The following is a 14835-nucleotide window of genomic DNA, read 5'->3' as shown; positions in this document are numbered from 1 at the left end:
TCCGAGACAAAAGATCCGGGCAGAGGAATGCTTCCGTCCCCAATGGAGGTTGCAAAGGAGAGAGTCAACCGCGCAGGAGAAAATAAAACACGCGGGTTCATGAGCAGACTTGATGGGGAGACTCTCGGCCACTTCACCCTCGGCGCACACACGGGAAGGAGCAAATATATTATCCCCCTCCACCTCCCCTCTCCACTCCCCCCTCCTTGGAAAAAATACACTGTCTGGTTTGCTTTTAAATAAATTCAGCGATGGGGCTTCCGGAGCCTTCATAATCGCTGCTACTTTGAAGTGGATAAGACAACTGAAATATTGTATCTCCTACTTCCCAGACGCAAGGATGTCTTCCCAGGTTGATAGATGGGCCATCGCGCCGGGGTCAGTCAGCCTTGGTCTTGGACTTCAGGAAGGCATCGTGGCAGAGCTGTCTGCCTCCAGGCTCGCCATGGCCTTCTTCCTTGCTAAGTCTTGCAGCCGATGGGATTTCCCCCCACTCACTGCCCGCACCCCGCTACATTTCTCCCACCCTCCACCCCCCACCACAACCCTCTTGAGATCTGGCCAGTAATCCAAAAAAAAAAAAAAAAGAAGAAGAAAGGTAGCCTTCCTATTCAGGAATGCACTGGCTTTGGGCTCCGCTCCCCCAGGTGCTGAGCACCCTGGCACCCCTTCGCGGCTCGCCTTGCAAAGTACCCGCAGGCCGAGGTGCGTGGGGAGGGAGGGACGGCTGGATGCACTCATGGCTCCATTTACAAGTCCACATTTCATGCAGGCGCGAGCATAAATAGATGTGAAGAGACAGCCAGGGCACAGAGCTGCCTGCAAAAAATAATAATAATAATAATAAAAAACAGGGGATTGGGCTTTCCTCCAACATTATCGAGATGCCTGTGTTCAGGCATGCAAATATTTGGATCCTTTCCCTCCTCTGCAACCCCCTCCCCCCCACCTCCCACCCCCAATCAGGTTGCTATTGTTAAGACACTGCCAATAAAATAATGCATTTTGCAGCGGATGCACGATCTTTAGCATTGCCAGTATTATGATTCTTCTTCTTCCTGCAAACTCCCTCCTCCTCAGCCGAGTTGGTCCAGAGCCTTATTCCAGCTCGAGCCAAGATTGCTCCCGGGTGTCGATATTTTAAATATTTCCTTGATATATGAACTGTTTGCAAGGGCCCTTCCTCCTGTAATAGTGACCGTTTTAAGTAACACGCTCCCTTATCATTAATATGCCAATGCCTTCCTGCTAAAGTAGGCCTTTTGTTTGCAAGTGCGGGTTCATAAATATAAAATAAAGACAGAGTGGGAATAATTAACAGCATTTACCACCTCAGCCAGCCACCCCTGCTCTGAAACCTTCCACACCCTGGGAGAGCAAAATGAAGTGCATTGCAAGTAATTAGGTTTAAGCAAATCATTTCAAGTAGAAACTTATAGGTAAAGCCTAATGAAGTGCAGAAGGAGACGGGGGAGAGAGAGAAGGGAAAAAAAAACCCTCCTCTTTTTTATTACTTGGTAGGTATCAAGTAGACACAGCAATATTTTACTGTTGAGAGAATAAATTAATTAATATATCTGTAGCTAGCGACTACAGTGGTTCCATGGATGACTGCATTTAAACGAGATATATGTATCCAGTCTCATTGGTGTTGTTAACAAGAGTGATAATAAAGATGAAAAGGATAAGAAAGATAAAAAGATCAGGAGGTTTTGTGCTCCTCGCAGGGGCTAAATTACACCGGTTTCCTAATGGATGCATCGTTGTGGCTCTCTGCCTCGTTCTTCCTGGAGACTGATTTCATTACACACCTTTATTTTTATTCAAAAAAGAACCGAGCAAAGAAATATGAACCCCAATAAATCTCTTTCTAACCATCGTTCCCCTCAACACGGGCATCAGAAAAAGCTATTTTCCACTTTCTTTGATTCTTTGAGACCTTAAGCTGACTATTTTTGAAAAATATTTTTCTAGTTTGGATTTTAGAGGGATCCCCCCCCTTCCCTTAAGATTTCCTATTTTATTATATTAGGAAAGGGCAGAAATCTTGTTTCTCCCTCAGTCAAAATAAATCGCACCTGAACGTTTATTCATACAGTGGGGAAATAGTACTGCCTGCAATCCAAATGCATGGTAAGAAAATAATCCTATTTACTGTTTGAAAAGAGATTTGCTGCTGCTTCTTTTTTTCTTATGAAGGGGTTAGCAATGCAAACACAACAAACAGCGAGCCTGATCCGGATATTTTTAAGAAATAATAATCGGGTTAATAAATATTCGTATTTTGTGCCTATAGGTCTCTTTACCTTCTCCAATGATCACGCTCAGAGGAGATATGTTGATAATTACAGGGCGTGCGGAAATTCATTTTATTTTTATGATTCACTATTAAACTATTATGAGGTGATAGGAGTCGCCTGAAAGGGAGAAATCATTGAAAAAACTGCGTATGGAAAAATCCAGTTGGAAACCAAAGGTAACAATGAACAATCTCCCAAGGACCGCAGGTCCAATAAAAATAATATCACAGATGGGCATACTTCCCACCAGAACATTTTCTCAGCGAGACGGCGGAGAAATAGTCATTCCCCGATATAACTTTGGCTCGTGGTAAGAATTTGGAGCCTAGATCTGGAATAGAAAATACAATAAAGTCTCGTGTGCCTTCGTATATATGTATACACATGTATGTGTGTTAACATGCGGTATATCTACACGCATGCATATAAATGTTGACATGCATGCATATACTGACATGCACACACAGATATATAGACTATATAGCATTGATATATACCCTTTACATATCAATAGATCAACTTATATCTCAGCCTATATAGTTATATAAATATCAGTGTGTGTGTGTTTATATATATATACACACACACACACACACATATATACATACATACACACTGATATATAAACTTAATATATATACACTTAATATATATATAAAATATATGCACATATATATTGTGTATATACACCCATATATAGATATATGTATATATGGGTACATATATATATATATATAGAGAGAGAGATACATACATACATACATAGGTATATATGTGTTCATATACATATATGTACACACACACTTACATATATATGTACATACATATATATGCACACATGGATAGATCTATTCACACACATTTACAGATAGATAAATATGCGTGTGTGTGCAAACATACGGATGTATATATGTGTGTGTGTGTATACATAAATGTGGGCGAATATGTCAAGGATTTATATTCTATATCTATTGACATTTGTCCCCAAGCCACATGTGTTTAGAGATGTAAAGCCTGTGTACCCCATCCGTGCACACATGTAGGCACATTTCTTTTCACACACATCCCCATTACATCTATGCACGTTATCTGTACAAGGATGTAAGACGTGTGTGCACGTATAAGCCGTGTGTGTGCAAAGGGAAACCTATGTGTTGCACGTGGGCTTTCAAGCTTTACCCACGGAGGGCAACATTCAGACTCGGAACCGGGATCTCGATTTCCAGAGCTCCTGCGAACCAGCCCGGGAGTCCAGGGGGCACTCAGCCCCTTTGCAAATCGGGGGCTTTCTACAGCCTGTTGAGAGATTTCGGCCCCCAAACTTGGAGCCGTCCACCCGCGGCTCCGAAGTGAGTCCTCAACGCGCATCCGTTTGTTATTTCCCGTTCCCTCCCCGCTGGAGCACAAACGCTGATTTTATAGGTATTTATAACGGTAATATGCATCTATAATTGCAGCCGAATAGAATTTACTACACAGCTGAAGAAGTAGATATATAATTATCTCTTTATAGAGACAAAGTGAATGAGATGAAACGGGAATCGCTCCCCCCCCCCCCCCTTACACATACACACACATACACAAAGGCGGTCCCATATACACACATCTGCAAACACACTTGATTTCTCTAGGCTGCTGGAAGCCTCCAAAGGTGGTTTCCTTCAATTAAAGGGGGGAAAAAACAGCGGGGAGAGGTGTGTGTGTTCTTGATTGAGATAAAGCCCCACTCCGCCCCATGCTAAGCGAAGCGGAGCTTTCCTAGCCGGGTGCATCCTCCAGATCTACCGCTGGCTTCAGGCATTTGCAACATAAAATCAAGCTATAATCCCAAATCCACCCGGGACGGTTTGGGTGGGAATACTTGCTTTAATATTTCAGCCCCCACCCCCACTCCAACCCCTCCCAAACATCATAATAATCCCGAGCGCTTGAAAGCAATGCAAATACATAAAGGGAAGCTAGAAAGGAGGTTTCACTCGAGCTAAAAAAAAAAAAGAGAGAAAACACGCGAGTGGCTCAGGCCACCGTGGTCGCTAAAGCCCCTTCTCTCTCTTGCACACACCCGGGGAAGGCATAGAAATGCCCCAGTACACCCCCCCCCTCCCTCCCCAGTCCACACTTAGTGGTCCAAGGTGCGGACTGGAGCACCCCTCTTTGCTGCAGGCTCAGCCTCAGCCCAGACCCAGCCACCCCGGGCTCCCCGCTCCGCTCCTGGGCTAATCCCCTTGCCGGATGACTTCTGTTTACAACTGTCTGTCTGGGTGGGCGGGGGGCGCCATTACAAAGTGAAGGTCAAGTTAGCATCCTACCGTATATGGCATTCCGCGCTCCTCCATTTTCAGGGCTTTGTAGCAAAACGCCTAAATGCCAATGGCTTTTCTTATGCTAGTAAACATAGTGCTGCTTCTTAAAGAAGCCTCCTTAATTCTGGGGGGAGGTCAAGCAAGAAGAAGGGGGGGGGGGGGCTGTGTGAGGGCAACGAGGAGGATGAAGATAGAAGGATCAAGGCTGTGACCAGACTTCTTCATTGCCGATCGCTGTGCTGGAAAGTTTCTTTTTTTTTTCCACCCCCCCTTCCTCCCCCCCTTCTTGGATTGCAGACTTCAAACAAGCTTCTTCTTCTTCTTTTTTTTTTTTTCCAGCAAGATGCAAACACGTCTGCCATGGAGGAAATTAAACGTCATAAAGAAAAGCCCAATTAGGGTTTAATGTCCGAACATTACCATTTCCTCCAGAAAACAATGAAGTTCACTCGGTAAGGAGAGAGACAGAGAAGCAGGAAGGGAGGGGGGTGTGGGGTTGGAGGTTAGACTTTTTGGCCTCAAAATATATATATATGTAAGTATTAAATAAAAGGAGAGGGGAGGTGGGGATAACCCGACTCGAGACACTATTTTTTTAAACTCCAAACAAAACCCCAGGCATAGGAGCCAGGAGTTATTTGCAAATCTTTTCCGGAGCTAGTTTGCAGGGAGTATTTAGGACCAGGGGGACTGTGCCTTCAGGTCTGTGGCTTGTGATACTTGAGGGGCCTGGTGGGGTGGCAAGACACCCCCAACTTGAGAGAGAAGGATGGGGGGGGGGGGGAAGGATATAGGCAGGGGGAAATAGAAACCCATAAGAGCTTCCCAGTCCTCCAAACCCTCTGGCCCACCGTCCTCACCCCTTCCCCTCCCCATCCGGAGCTGATTTCTGTATATACATTTTCTCTCCAAAAAACAGAGTATGAGCTCAGGCAGTGGGTCTTAGGACAGATGGCAGAGCCCAGAAACAAGGAAGGGAAACAAGAGTTGTGCCCCCTCGAGAAAGCCCCTATCTCACACAGCCCCTGGGAGCCCACAGCCCCCAAACTTTTCTTTTTCTTTCCTTTTTTTTCCTCCCCCTTTCCTTCTTTTTTTTTTTTTTAGCTGACGTGGCTTGGAGTTCAGGCCACGACCCGCTCGGAAGAGAAGATGGACCTGTCCCAGCCAGTCGGGTAGACGCCTCCGAAAATGTGTGTATTTTGCTTTTCTAGAGATCTTTGTTGGGGGTAGGGGGGGGGTCACACACGCACGCACACACACACAAAGCTAGCTGCCTCTGGTCCATTAGATAAATGAATAGATCTTGCAATGACAGTTTCAAAAGCCACTTAATCCATGCAATGTGTGCCTCCATTCCCAGACCCAAGCCACATGTGCATACATCCAGTCCTGGCTCGTGCAGAGCTCGCTGGAATATCGGGTTTGCTTTGGGCTTCCGTGCCCGGGCGGGGAGCTCGGAGGGGAGGGGGTCGCCTCTATTTTTCTGCTTTGTTGGGGAAAAAATAGAGGTACAAAAAACCCCAACAAGCTGAAAGAAACCTACACATTTAACGTTCAGCCCTGGTGATTGTTCCATGCACTAGTGAGGATCTTTCATTCCTGGCCTTCTCCCGTCTTCCTTTCTCGAGTAATAACACTACGTCCACGAACTAGCTCTTAATACTGAGCATTTCCAATGACGAGCAGACACTCATCTCATCAGCCCTGGTCTAGGCGCAAATTTATTTTTATAGCCATATGAAAGAATGAGAGAGAGGGGGAGAGAGAGCGAGGGAAACTATACATGGCTATTTTCCTATAAAATGCATAACTCGAGAGATATTTGTCTAAATATGTGTGCCCACATAATGAATAGATACCTCTATAGAGTTAGCGTGGGATATTTATACCTCGGTAGTTAAGTACAGGATGCACACACGTTTATATATGAAGACTCCCTATATATCTGTTGGATGGAGAGAGAGAAAGAGAGAAAGCAAGCAAGAAAGCAAGCAAGAAAGAAAAGTTCACGCAGTTAAGAGGTGAGGATATGAGTCCCCTCCATCAGTTTCGAATCCATAATTCTCAAGTTTTACACCAAGTTTTGGAAGGACACATGTAATATCAACCGAATGAAATATATGTATATTCTTCGTAAACGGAGGTGTCCTTTGCCTTCCTCAAGCCCTCCAGGCTTGCCCCTCATAGAAGGAAAGGATTTGAATAGCATCTCTCTTGCAGAAGATGAACTCCTCAAACTCTGACGAGTCGAGATAGCGAGAGAAGAAGGAACTTTTTAAAAAGAGCGCAACAGATTTGGACTTGCATTGGCGTGTTATTGCTACAGTATCGACCAGTATCTGGGCTGGCAAATCATGTCGTTTGAATTTTCCAAGCATGTATTTTTCTAGGCACACATATTTTATATCTAAAGGGAGATGTGGGTGGATATGTGTAATGAGATAGATAGATAGATAGATAGATAGATCTCACGCCACAATAAAAAGCACTTCAAGCAACATTCATCCTTTAAACCTGAACTATGTGTTTGCAAAATGTCACCCCTGACTATCTCAAGGCTTTTGTTTCATTTTATTCTGATGAATGTGGGGATGGGGAGCGAGCTTCTAGGACCGGCTCTCACGTAAATTGAGAACTATTGAAGTTTATCCCATAAAAGGTTGAGATCCTACTTTGATCAATGGGAGCCGGAGAGAAATACTTCACCCGCTGCCGGCTGGAGGGAGAGAGATACAAGAGCCAGCAGATCACAGTGGAGCACTTTGAAATGATTTCCTGGAAACCTATCGATTAAATGCCACGCGTGCTAACGCGCCTGCATGTTTAATAAGCCTCCCGACTGTCCGCTCGGCTTTAATTCGGAATTTTCCACCTGGGCTCAGATACGGGGGTCCCCAGCGGGAAGCGAATTTCCTGCCACCCCGTATCCGACTTTTTAGGCAGCTTTTTTTGACCTTCCAGAACCACTGACCATGTTAACCCCCAAGGAGCCTTTGAAAGAAATCCACCCTGTTCTTACTACGGGGGTAGGTGTTTTCTACAGAGTGATTTTTCTATTATTTTATGGGGGGGGGGTGTAGTTTTGTAGGGATTTTATAGGGAAGGGGTGCAGTAGAAACCTTAACCCTGGGCGGCTTCATTTCTCCAAGGGGACTCCAGGAGAGGCGAATTTATCGCGAAGTTTCACTTCCCTACTTTTAAGCACAGTCTTTTTTTCCCCCACTAAATGTTGTTTCGGGTTTTTTTAGGGCAGGGAAGAAAATCATCCGAAGGATTGTGTTGAACGCCCGCAGACTGAATGGGGAGCCCCAGACGTTGTTAACGTGAGATGGGGCTGGAGAAGTCAGGGCTGGGAACTAAACAGCGACGAGCCTTGCTCCTATTGCGTGATTATTGGTTTCAGAAGAAGCATCCTCCGAGTGTCTGCGGGCTAATTTGTATCAGAATCCGACCCCCTCCTGGCCCGGCAATCGCTGCTTTGCGTGTGGTTGGGAAGCATAGCTGATCTCCTTTTATCTTTATTGAGTCCACATGATTTTGAACTTGCAGCTCAGGTCTAAGGAAGATCTAAGACCCTTTTCCCTTTGAATTGTTCACAGCTTATATAGTTTTCTTTAGTAGGCTGGCTTATATCCAATTAAATTTATCTTTGTCATTTGGGGATAATAATCTTTTTTTCCAAGAGCTTTCCACTTGTAGCTATTGTCTCCCCTCTCTAGATTTCCTGTGTACAGATGCAGTCTCTAGTAATCTGTTTACTGGCGTGGTTTTCCACACATTTTTTTGAAGTCCATCTGAGTCTTGTTCTTAGAAAATCATTATCCTACTGTATTGTGGAGGGGGGGGGGGGGACCAGCTTCCCCTCTTTTTTTTGGGGGGGGGGGGGGGGGGGGACCAGCTTCCCAACAGCTGACAGGCCGAAGTCATTAGGCATCAGAAGTTTGGGCTTATTACAGATAGCAAAGAGAAGTCCCAGAGTGTGTCTAGCTCAGCTCCTAGAGAGGACTTCTCTTCCCGAAATGATTTCGATGCCTTTGCAGCTACGAGAAAGGAATGGGTAGGCATGAATACAGCCCCTTTGCAATGGCAAATGCCCCCTTTTCCAAAACCGGGAGCCAAAGCAAACTCTGGCCAAATCTCTGAAATTAAGTAAAGATACAATCTATACATAAAGCACCCGATATCTCGAGAACACAGCTCCTTTTAAAACGCATGGGAGGAGGCAGTAAGTGGCTCTGGTAAATCAGATTGGGATCAATGATATTTTATTTTATTTTTCCTTGCCCCAGCACTGGGCTCCATACTGGAACGGGCCGATCTGCAACAAAGAGCCCTTTATGAGGGGAGCTGCAGGGGGAGGAAAGTTTTTGAACCAGTCCAAACTGGGAACGTGGCTACGAATTGACATGGGATGAAAATGATCGTGATTTTTTTTTCGGAAGGGGTGGGAAGGGATATATATATTATATATATATAATAGACCTTCTCCTCCCATTGGAGGGAAAAATAATCAGGGATGATTTATGAAGAGTAGTTCAAGTGCAAGATTAACCTAAATCAAAATGGAACTGACCGTATTTATCTACGCGAGCTCACGCCAATTTTCACACCCCAAAGTTAGGATTTGGCTAAAATTGCAGTATGGGTTTGGCGAGACTTGTCCCAAGCAAACTCCTCGGAGTTCATGTTTGCAATCATTTCTGGCGTGGCTCACTCTGCCTATTCGCCTGCTGAAAACTCTCTGAAATGTGTTAAGTGTTTTCAGGTCATCAAGCAGGAGTGGGGGTGGGTGGGTGGGGGGGGAAGAAAATGCCTTTGGTTCTGTTTTGGAGATTTACCCCTAGGTTATGTCAGCCCAAAAGATTTTGAAATGCTTGCAAAATAGCAAGGGGCCAGCTAGATTGCTATTCAGGGTTATCACTGCAAATGAAACGCTGGGAGATACCTTCTGGGCAGTGTCTGCTCTGTTTTCGTTTGCTCTGCAGCTGTCCGCGGGCAGAGCAGGACCCCCCAAAATACCCTCCACTAGTAATTCAAGTATTTAGGGAAAAATAATCTAGAAAACATCCAATTTCGAAGGGGGAAAAAGAACAACCCCCCCCCCCATACACACAGTTCAAGTTTCCCTGAGTGTTTGATGGACCAAGCAGACTTTATTTTTTAACAACAACAAATTCATTTTATTTTGAGTGTGCATTTGCATTTCTCATAGACATACATTTCTATATCTATATTTTTGCATTCCCGGTTGTGAAATGAACTGGGCTGAAATTCTGGATGTCTCCGGCGGGTTGGCTTTTCAAACTCATTTGCCTTTTTCTTTTCTTTCTTTCTTTTTTCTTTTTTTTTTTAAGGGAACCAAAAGGAATGCGAGACTGCAGCCCTCATCCTGGTTTTTATGGTAGTCGCTTTGGTGGTCAAATTCAAGTGCTATGACTCCACAGCTGTCTCCTGCTCGCAGGAAGTCAGCAAATCCTATACTTTAAACTGGGTTTAAAAAACAAAACGACGCCAGGGCTTGGTGCGGGGATATTTACCTACTCGGAGCAATAAATTCTTCATGCACCTACAAGACAGATCTCCTGGAGCTGCTCCCCGCATCTTTTGAGCCACTGAGCTAACTTCTTTCCCACCTCTGCTGTTCGGTTTGCCCTTAAGAACAGCACAACCCCCCCGGACCTTTCTTGGGAAATGTGCATTATTTTATTTTATTTTACTTTTTTGGTACTAGCCCATTGCTCATCCCCATCCGAGTTCGTTTCTCTTCCATGCAGGTTGCAAAGAGAAGGGAACTGGGGGGTGGTGGTGGGGTGGGGAATAATTACGCTCATAAACAATAGCTTAACATTATTAGTTTGTAGTTAGTATTAATATTGGTCCATAAAAAGCCAAGTTAAAAGATTGCTGACGCTTTAATTAAAAGTTTCGCCCCAAACGACTTCAAAGCCATAAAATGGAGCAGATTACCCAACTAAGGGACTCTCTCTCCATAGCCAGCGCGCTTTTCTTGATATTTATCAGCCAGCCGTGCATTTGAGAGGCAGACACAAGCTCAGGTTGCCTTTCAGACCCATTTATATACACCCCGATCCCTTATTAAAAAAAAAAAAGAAGAAGGGTTTATGAGGAGGGCCCGCGCCTTTTCGACAGACATACCCAGCCAGAGAAAAATCCGGGAGGGTAAAAACAAATAAAAATAAAAATAAGAAAATCAAATCAAATGAAAGGCACTGTTGCATGAAGGTGGGCAGCAGCTCGGAGACCCAGAAAGAGTCCCCTCTCTTAGCAGGGGCAGCCGCCATATTCGCCCCCAGACTCCGCATTAAATAAACTGAATTTCAGGCATATCGCAATGCAAACACCCTGGTTTTGACGGCTAGGCTGCAGGGTCCAGCGGATTTCAGCTCCGATCTTAGCTCTGCTGAAAGATCCTGACTTGTCGGGGGGGGGAATCTCTCAAGATAAGCAACATTTTCCAGCCCTTATTCATTTCATTAGCTTTATTATTATGACTACTCTTATCAGTCTTATTATTTCTCCAGCTGCAGCCATCCTCCGCCTCTTCCCTGAAGCGTGTGCAGGAAGGATTCCCCCCCTGCATTTCTATGAATATTGCCTAGAAATGAAGCTGTCTGGAGACTAAAACGGGGGAGACAAATATATATATATAGAGAGAGAGAGAGAGAGAGACCGGCGGAAATGAAAATGAACCGTTTCTAGGCTGAATGAGCAGATTTTGTGAGCTGGACAGTTTGCATCTGATGTCTCTCTCGAGCTTAATTGCTACTTTGAGGAGTTGCCTGTTGTTGCTCAGTCCCCCAAATAAAAATAAAATAAATACAAAACCAATAAATTCCCCTTTATTAGAGGCTTCTGAGCCCCTTTGCAATATTGTTCCTGCTTTATCGAGTGCCTTGCTTTTTTCCCCTCCCCTTCTCTCTCTCTTCTTTTTGATTTCTCTGGAAAAGATACACTCAATAAAAGCATTTTGACTGTATGGCGGCGTGTGAGTTTTGGTGGAGGTGCCTAACCTGTCTTCCGTTGGATGGAGTTGAGGATCGGTGTATAAACAATAGAAATTGCACTTATTTTCCTTATAACAGAACAATAGGGAGGGGGGGAAGGGGGAGGGAGGTATCAAGAAAAATTAACCAGCTGGTGTCCTGGAAGGAAAAGAAAAAATAGAGCTAGCTACACGACCATAGATGGCATTATGATGATGATTGTGTGCAAAACACAGGCAGCGCAGCTGGAACCAGAGAAGCCACCTCTATTCTTCCTCCTCTCAGTGTCAACCCAGGTGCAAATCCCATTAGATTACAAGGTAGTGGCCACAGGGCAATTGGTGGGTCGGAGAGTTTTAAGCATTGACATTAGCGCAACAGACTTCTTGGAAATGGAGTCACCGCAGGGCGAGGGGATTGTCTTTATCTGTCCTCCAGGTACACCTTTTGCCTAGCGCTGGAAAGCAGAGTTGAGCTTGGCAGCTGGCTGCAAACCTCGCCGAGGCTCTGCTAGCACTTCTAGCATGTGCTCCGCCAGAAAACCTGGCAAAATCCAGGGAAGTCAAAGGCTCTCGGGGCGGAAAATACAAGACGAATGACTTTAATAAGAACCTCTGCTATCCCCCCCCCCCCTTTTTTTTTTTTTTAATTCGGCTGGAAGAATAAAGGCTGCTAGTAATCTCGGACGGGCATTCATTGATTGACAATAAACAATTGCATTAAATATTCACTATGCCACTCTTACGTAATAAATATTTAACCAAACATTAAAGGAGGTTTTTCGAATATTTATTAGGCATTGACTTCGCTCATTTGCTCTGTGCCCTGATATATAGCTACTTCGATATCAAACGTCATTAAGCCCAGGCCCGAAATGGCTCAGTTGAAGTCCGAGGGAACTTGAAAGTTTGAAACTTTAAGCCGCCTTCATAGGGTAGAGCCCCTCTAAGTCCGGCCACCTTGGTTTATGCATAGTTAATATGCACCGCGTAATTAGCCGAGGTTAGAAGCCTGCTAATTAGCCACCTCCCCCCCCCCCAACTCCCCTATAGCGATATAGATATATCGAGATATATATTCACTGCGACTTGCACAGCCCCGTGGTCCGGACAGAGGTGAACTCAGCCCTGTAGCAAGATGTTGAGAAATGTTGGAAAACTTACTTAGGCATCTCCAGCGCATTCTCGGGGCTTTTTTAAAAAAAATTTTTTTTAAAGTGAGCCTACGTACAGAGCTGTGCATTAACACGCCCACAAGCTGCCTAGCATGGAAAAAATCAAATCTTTAAAAAAAAAATCAGAATTAAAAAGCACGGTGGCAAATACAGTCCAAATCGCTTTAAGACCCTCCCTCCCTTCCACACGCACCCCCCACCCCGCACTCCCACCTCTCCAAAGAGCCCCCCCAGCTCAGCCCCGAATCCATGTGAAAAATAGAAAGCAAAATCCAAATTGGGAAAGGGAAGGAAGGAAGAAGAAGAAGAAAAAAAAAAAAAAAAACTTCACAAGCCACCCCTCGTCCTCGCCCTCTGCTTTGAAATGCTGAACGAGGGGTGTGCCTTGAAGAAAATGAATACAAATCTGCGATTGATTTTCATAATGTTTCTGCGGTGTTTGAAAACCAATCGTTTGAACCTCTGAGTTCTTACCTAAGTCAACCACTCCTACGCGTCTAAGTGCTCCAAACTGATATATGACAATATCTACTTTGGATCACGTGCTCCTTGGAGCGACTAAGACGGATAGCGCGTCATCTCGCCTCCCCAAATTTTTCCCCCTCTGCACATCGGATCCAAAACATCTAGCCATAGGAGCAAGAAAAGGAGAAAGATGTTTAACTCAGTGAACCTAGGAAACTTCTGCTCTCAGTCGCGTAAAGAGCGGAGCGCTGACTTTGGAGACAGAGCAGGTTGCGCTTCTAATCTCTACCTCCCCAGCTGCACCTATTACGTCCCAGAATTTTCAACTGTGTCATCTTTCCTGCCACAGGCCCCCTCTCGCCAAATCTCTTACCCTTATTCCACTAACCTCTCGCAAGTGCAGCCAGTTCGAGAGGTCTCCTACGGGCTAGACCCCTCTAGTAAATGGCACCATAGAAGCAATTACGCATCGTGTTATTCCGCAGAAGATCTGATGCACAGGGAATGTATCCCGCCTTCCACCATGACCGAAATGCTAATGAAAAACGAGAGCGTGTACAGCCACCACCACCCCAGCTCCAACCATCCTCCATCTACGGGATTCTACTCCAGCATGAACAAAAACACTGTCCTGCCCCAAGGCTTTGACCGCTTCTTCGAAAATGCCTACTGCGGGTCGGAGAACCCGCCCGAGAACTGCCTCCAGAAGGGCGAGAGCAAGCTGGAGTCCGAGTCCCAGCCCAATGCACTGTCAACCCGAGGAGAGCAGGGCATGGACCCGGAAGATGAAGAGGAGAACACAAACCCAGGGTCTTCAGCCTCGTCCTCTTCTGTCAACAAGGAAGGAAGCAAAAACAGCAACTCGAGTAGGTAGAGCAGTAAATGGAAAGGTTAAGGCACTAGCCCGTATGTTTTGTCGGTCAAATTTTATGTGGAGTTTTATAAGCATTCAAAGGATTTTATTATAACCTACAAAGCTCTTTCTTCCAACGAGAAGAATTTTTACGATGGGAAAGCTCTTTGAAAAAATGGGGATGTTAGACGCAGACACAGTATCTTAGAGTCTGTGAAATTTTAAAAGCACACCATCGTGACAAATATTAACTTTGATCATGAACTTACGGGAGCATTTTAAAAGGATTTGAACCCCCGGCCTCTGAGGGTAAAAAGCAATTGGGCAGAACACTGTTTTTAGCTTCCTGGGCTTTCTTTTCAGGCACTAAGATCCATGCAGGGTGGGTTTTTTTAATTAAAAGTCTGTGCTGAGTCTTTTTTTCCCCCTATATATATATATAGATATACATATATATATATAGAAAATATATCTTTTGCAAGGGGTGTGGAGGTAGATGGCAAAAGGGGCAATGTTTTGATTCAGTCCGGGTCTTGCCTGTGTGGGTCTGTGTGTGTGTCTGTGTTTCTGTGAGCTTTGGGGTTGCATTGCTGCTTCTCGAAGTCTCAGGCTTGCTGTCTTTGGGGCAAAGCGGGGCATTTGAGCGCACGTCTTGCTTTCTTTTGTAAGAAATCGCTAAGTATTTGCCAAGCTGGAGCCCAGCAACTCTTAAACTTAGTGTTGCTTGAGAGCTCTT

At 45.0% G+C, this 14835-nt stretch overlaps 1 protein-coding gene and 2 long non-coding RNA genes across 3 annotated transcripts in view; 2 read left to right on the top strand and 1 right to left on the bottom strand.

Moving 5' to 3' along the window:
- LOC102387615 overlaps window positions 1-4820 on the bottom strand; it is a 5507-nt gene extending 687 nt beyond the window's left edge. The window contains exons 1-2 of the long non-coding RNA XR_324648.2: window positions 4610-4820; window positions 694-819 (exon numbers count right to left, since the gene is read on the bottom strand). This is a non-coding gene — a long non-coding RNA (uncharacterized LOC102387615). The remainder of the gene's footprint in view (window positions 1-693; window positions 820-4609) is intronic.
- Window positions 4821-4941: 121 nt separating this feature from the next.
- On the top strand, window positions 4942-11531 carry LOC102387366. The gene is made up of 4 exons (XR_324646.3): window positions 4942-5055; window positions 5708-5793; window positions 9958-10004; window positions 11146-11531. It is a non-coding gene; the product is annotated as an uncharacterized LOC102387366 (long non-coding RNA).
- Window positions 11532-13435: 1904 nt separating this feature from the next.
- HOXC11 (homeobox C11) overlaps window positions 13436-14835 on the top strand; it is a 2600-nt gene continuing 1200 nt past the window's right edge. The window contains exon 1 of the mRNA XM_006030564.2: window positions 13436-14112. Within this exon, the coding sequence (XP_006030626.1) occupies window positions 13437-14112 (676 nt within the window). The 5' untranslated portion in view covers window position 13436. The remainder of the gene's footprint in view (window positions 14113-14835) is intronic.

Source organism: Alligator sinensis, unplaced genomic scaffold, assembly GCF_000455745.1.
Source record: "Alligator sinensis unplaced genomic scaffold, ASM45574v1 scaffold1542_1, whole genome shotgun sequence".
NCBI lineage: Eukaryota > Metazoa > Chordata > Crocodylia > Alligatoridae > Alligator > Alligator sinensis.
This window is presented reverse-complemented; position numbering and strand designations above follow the sequence as displayed.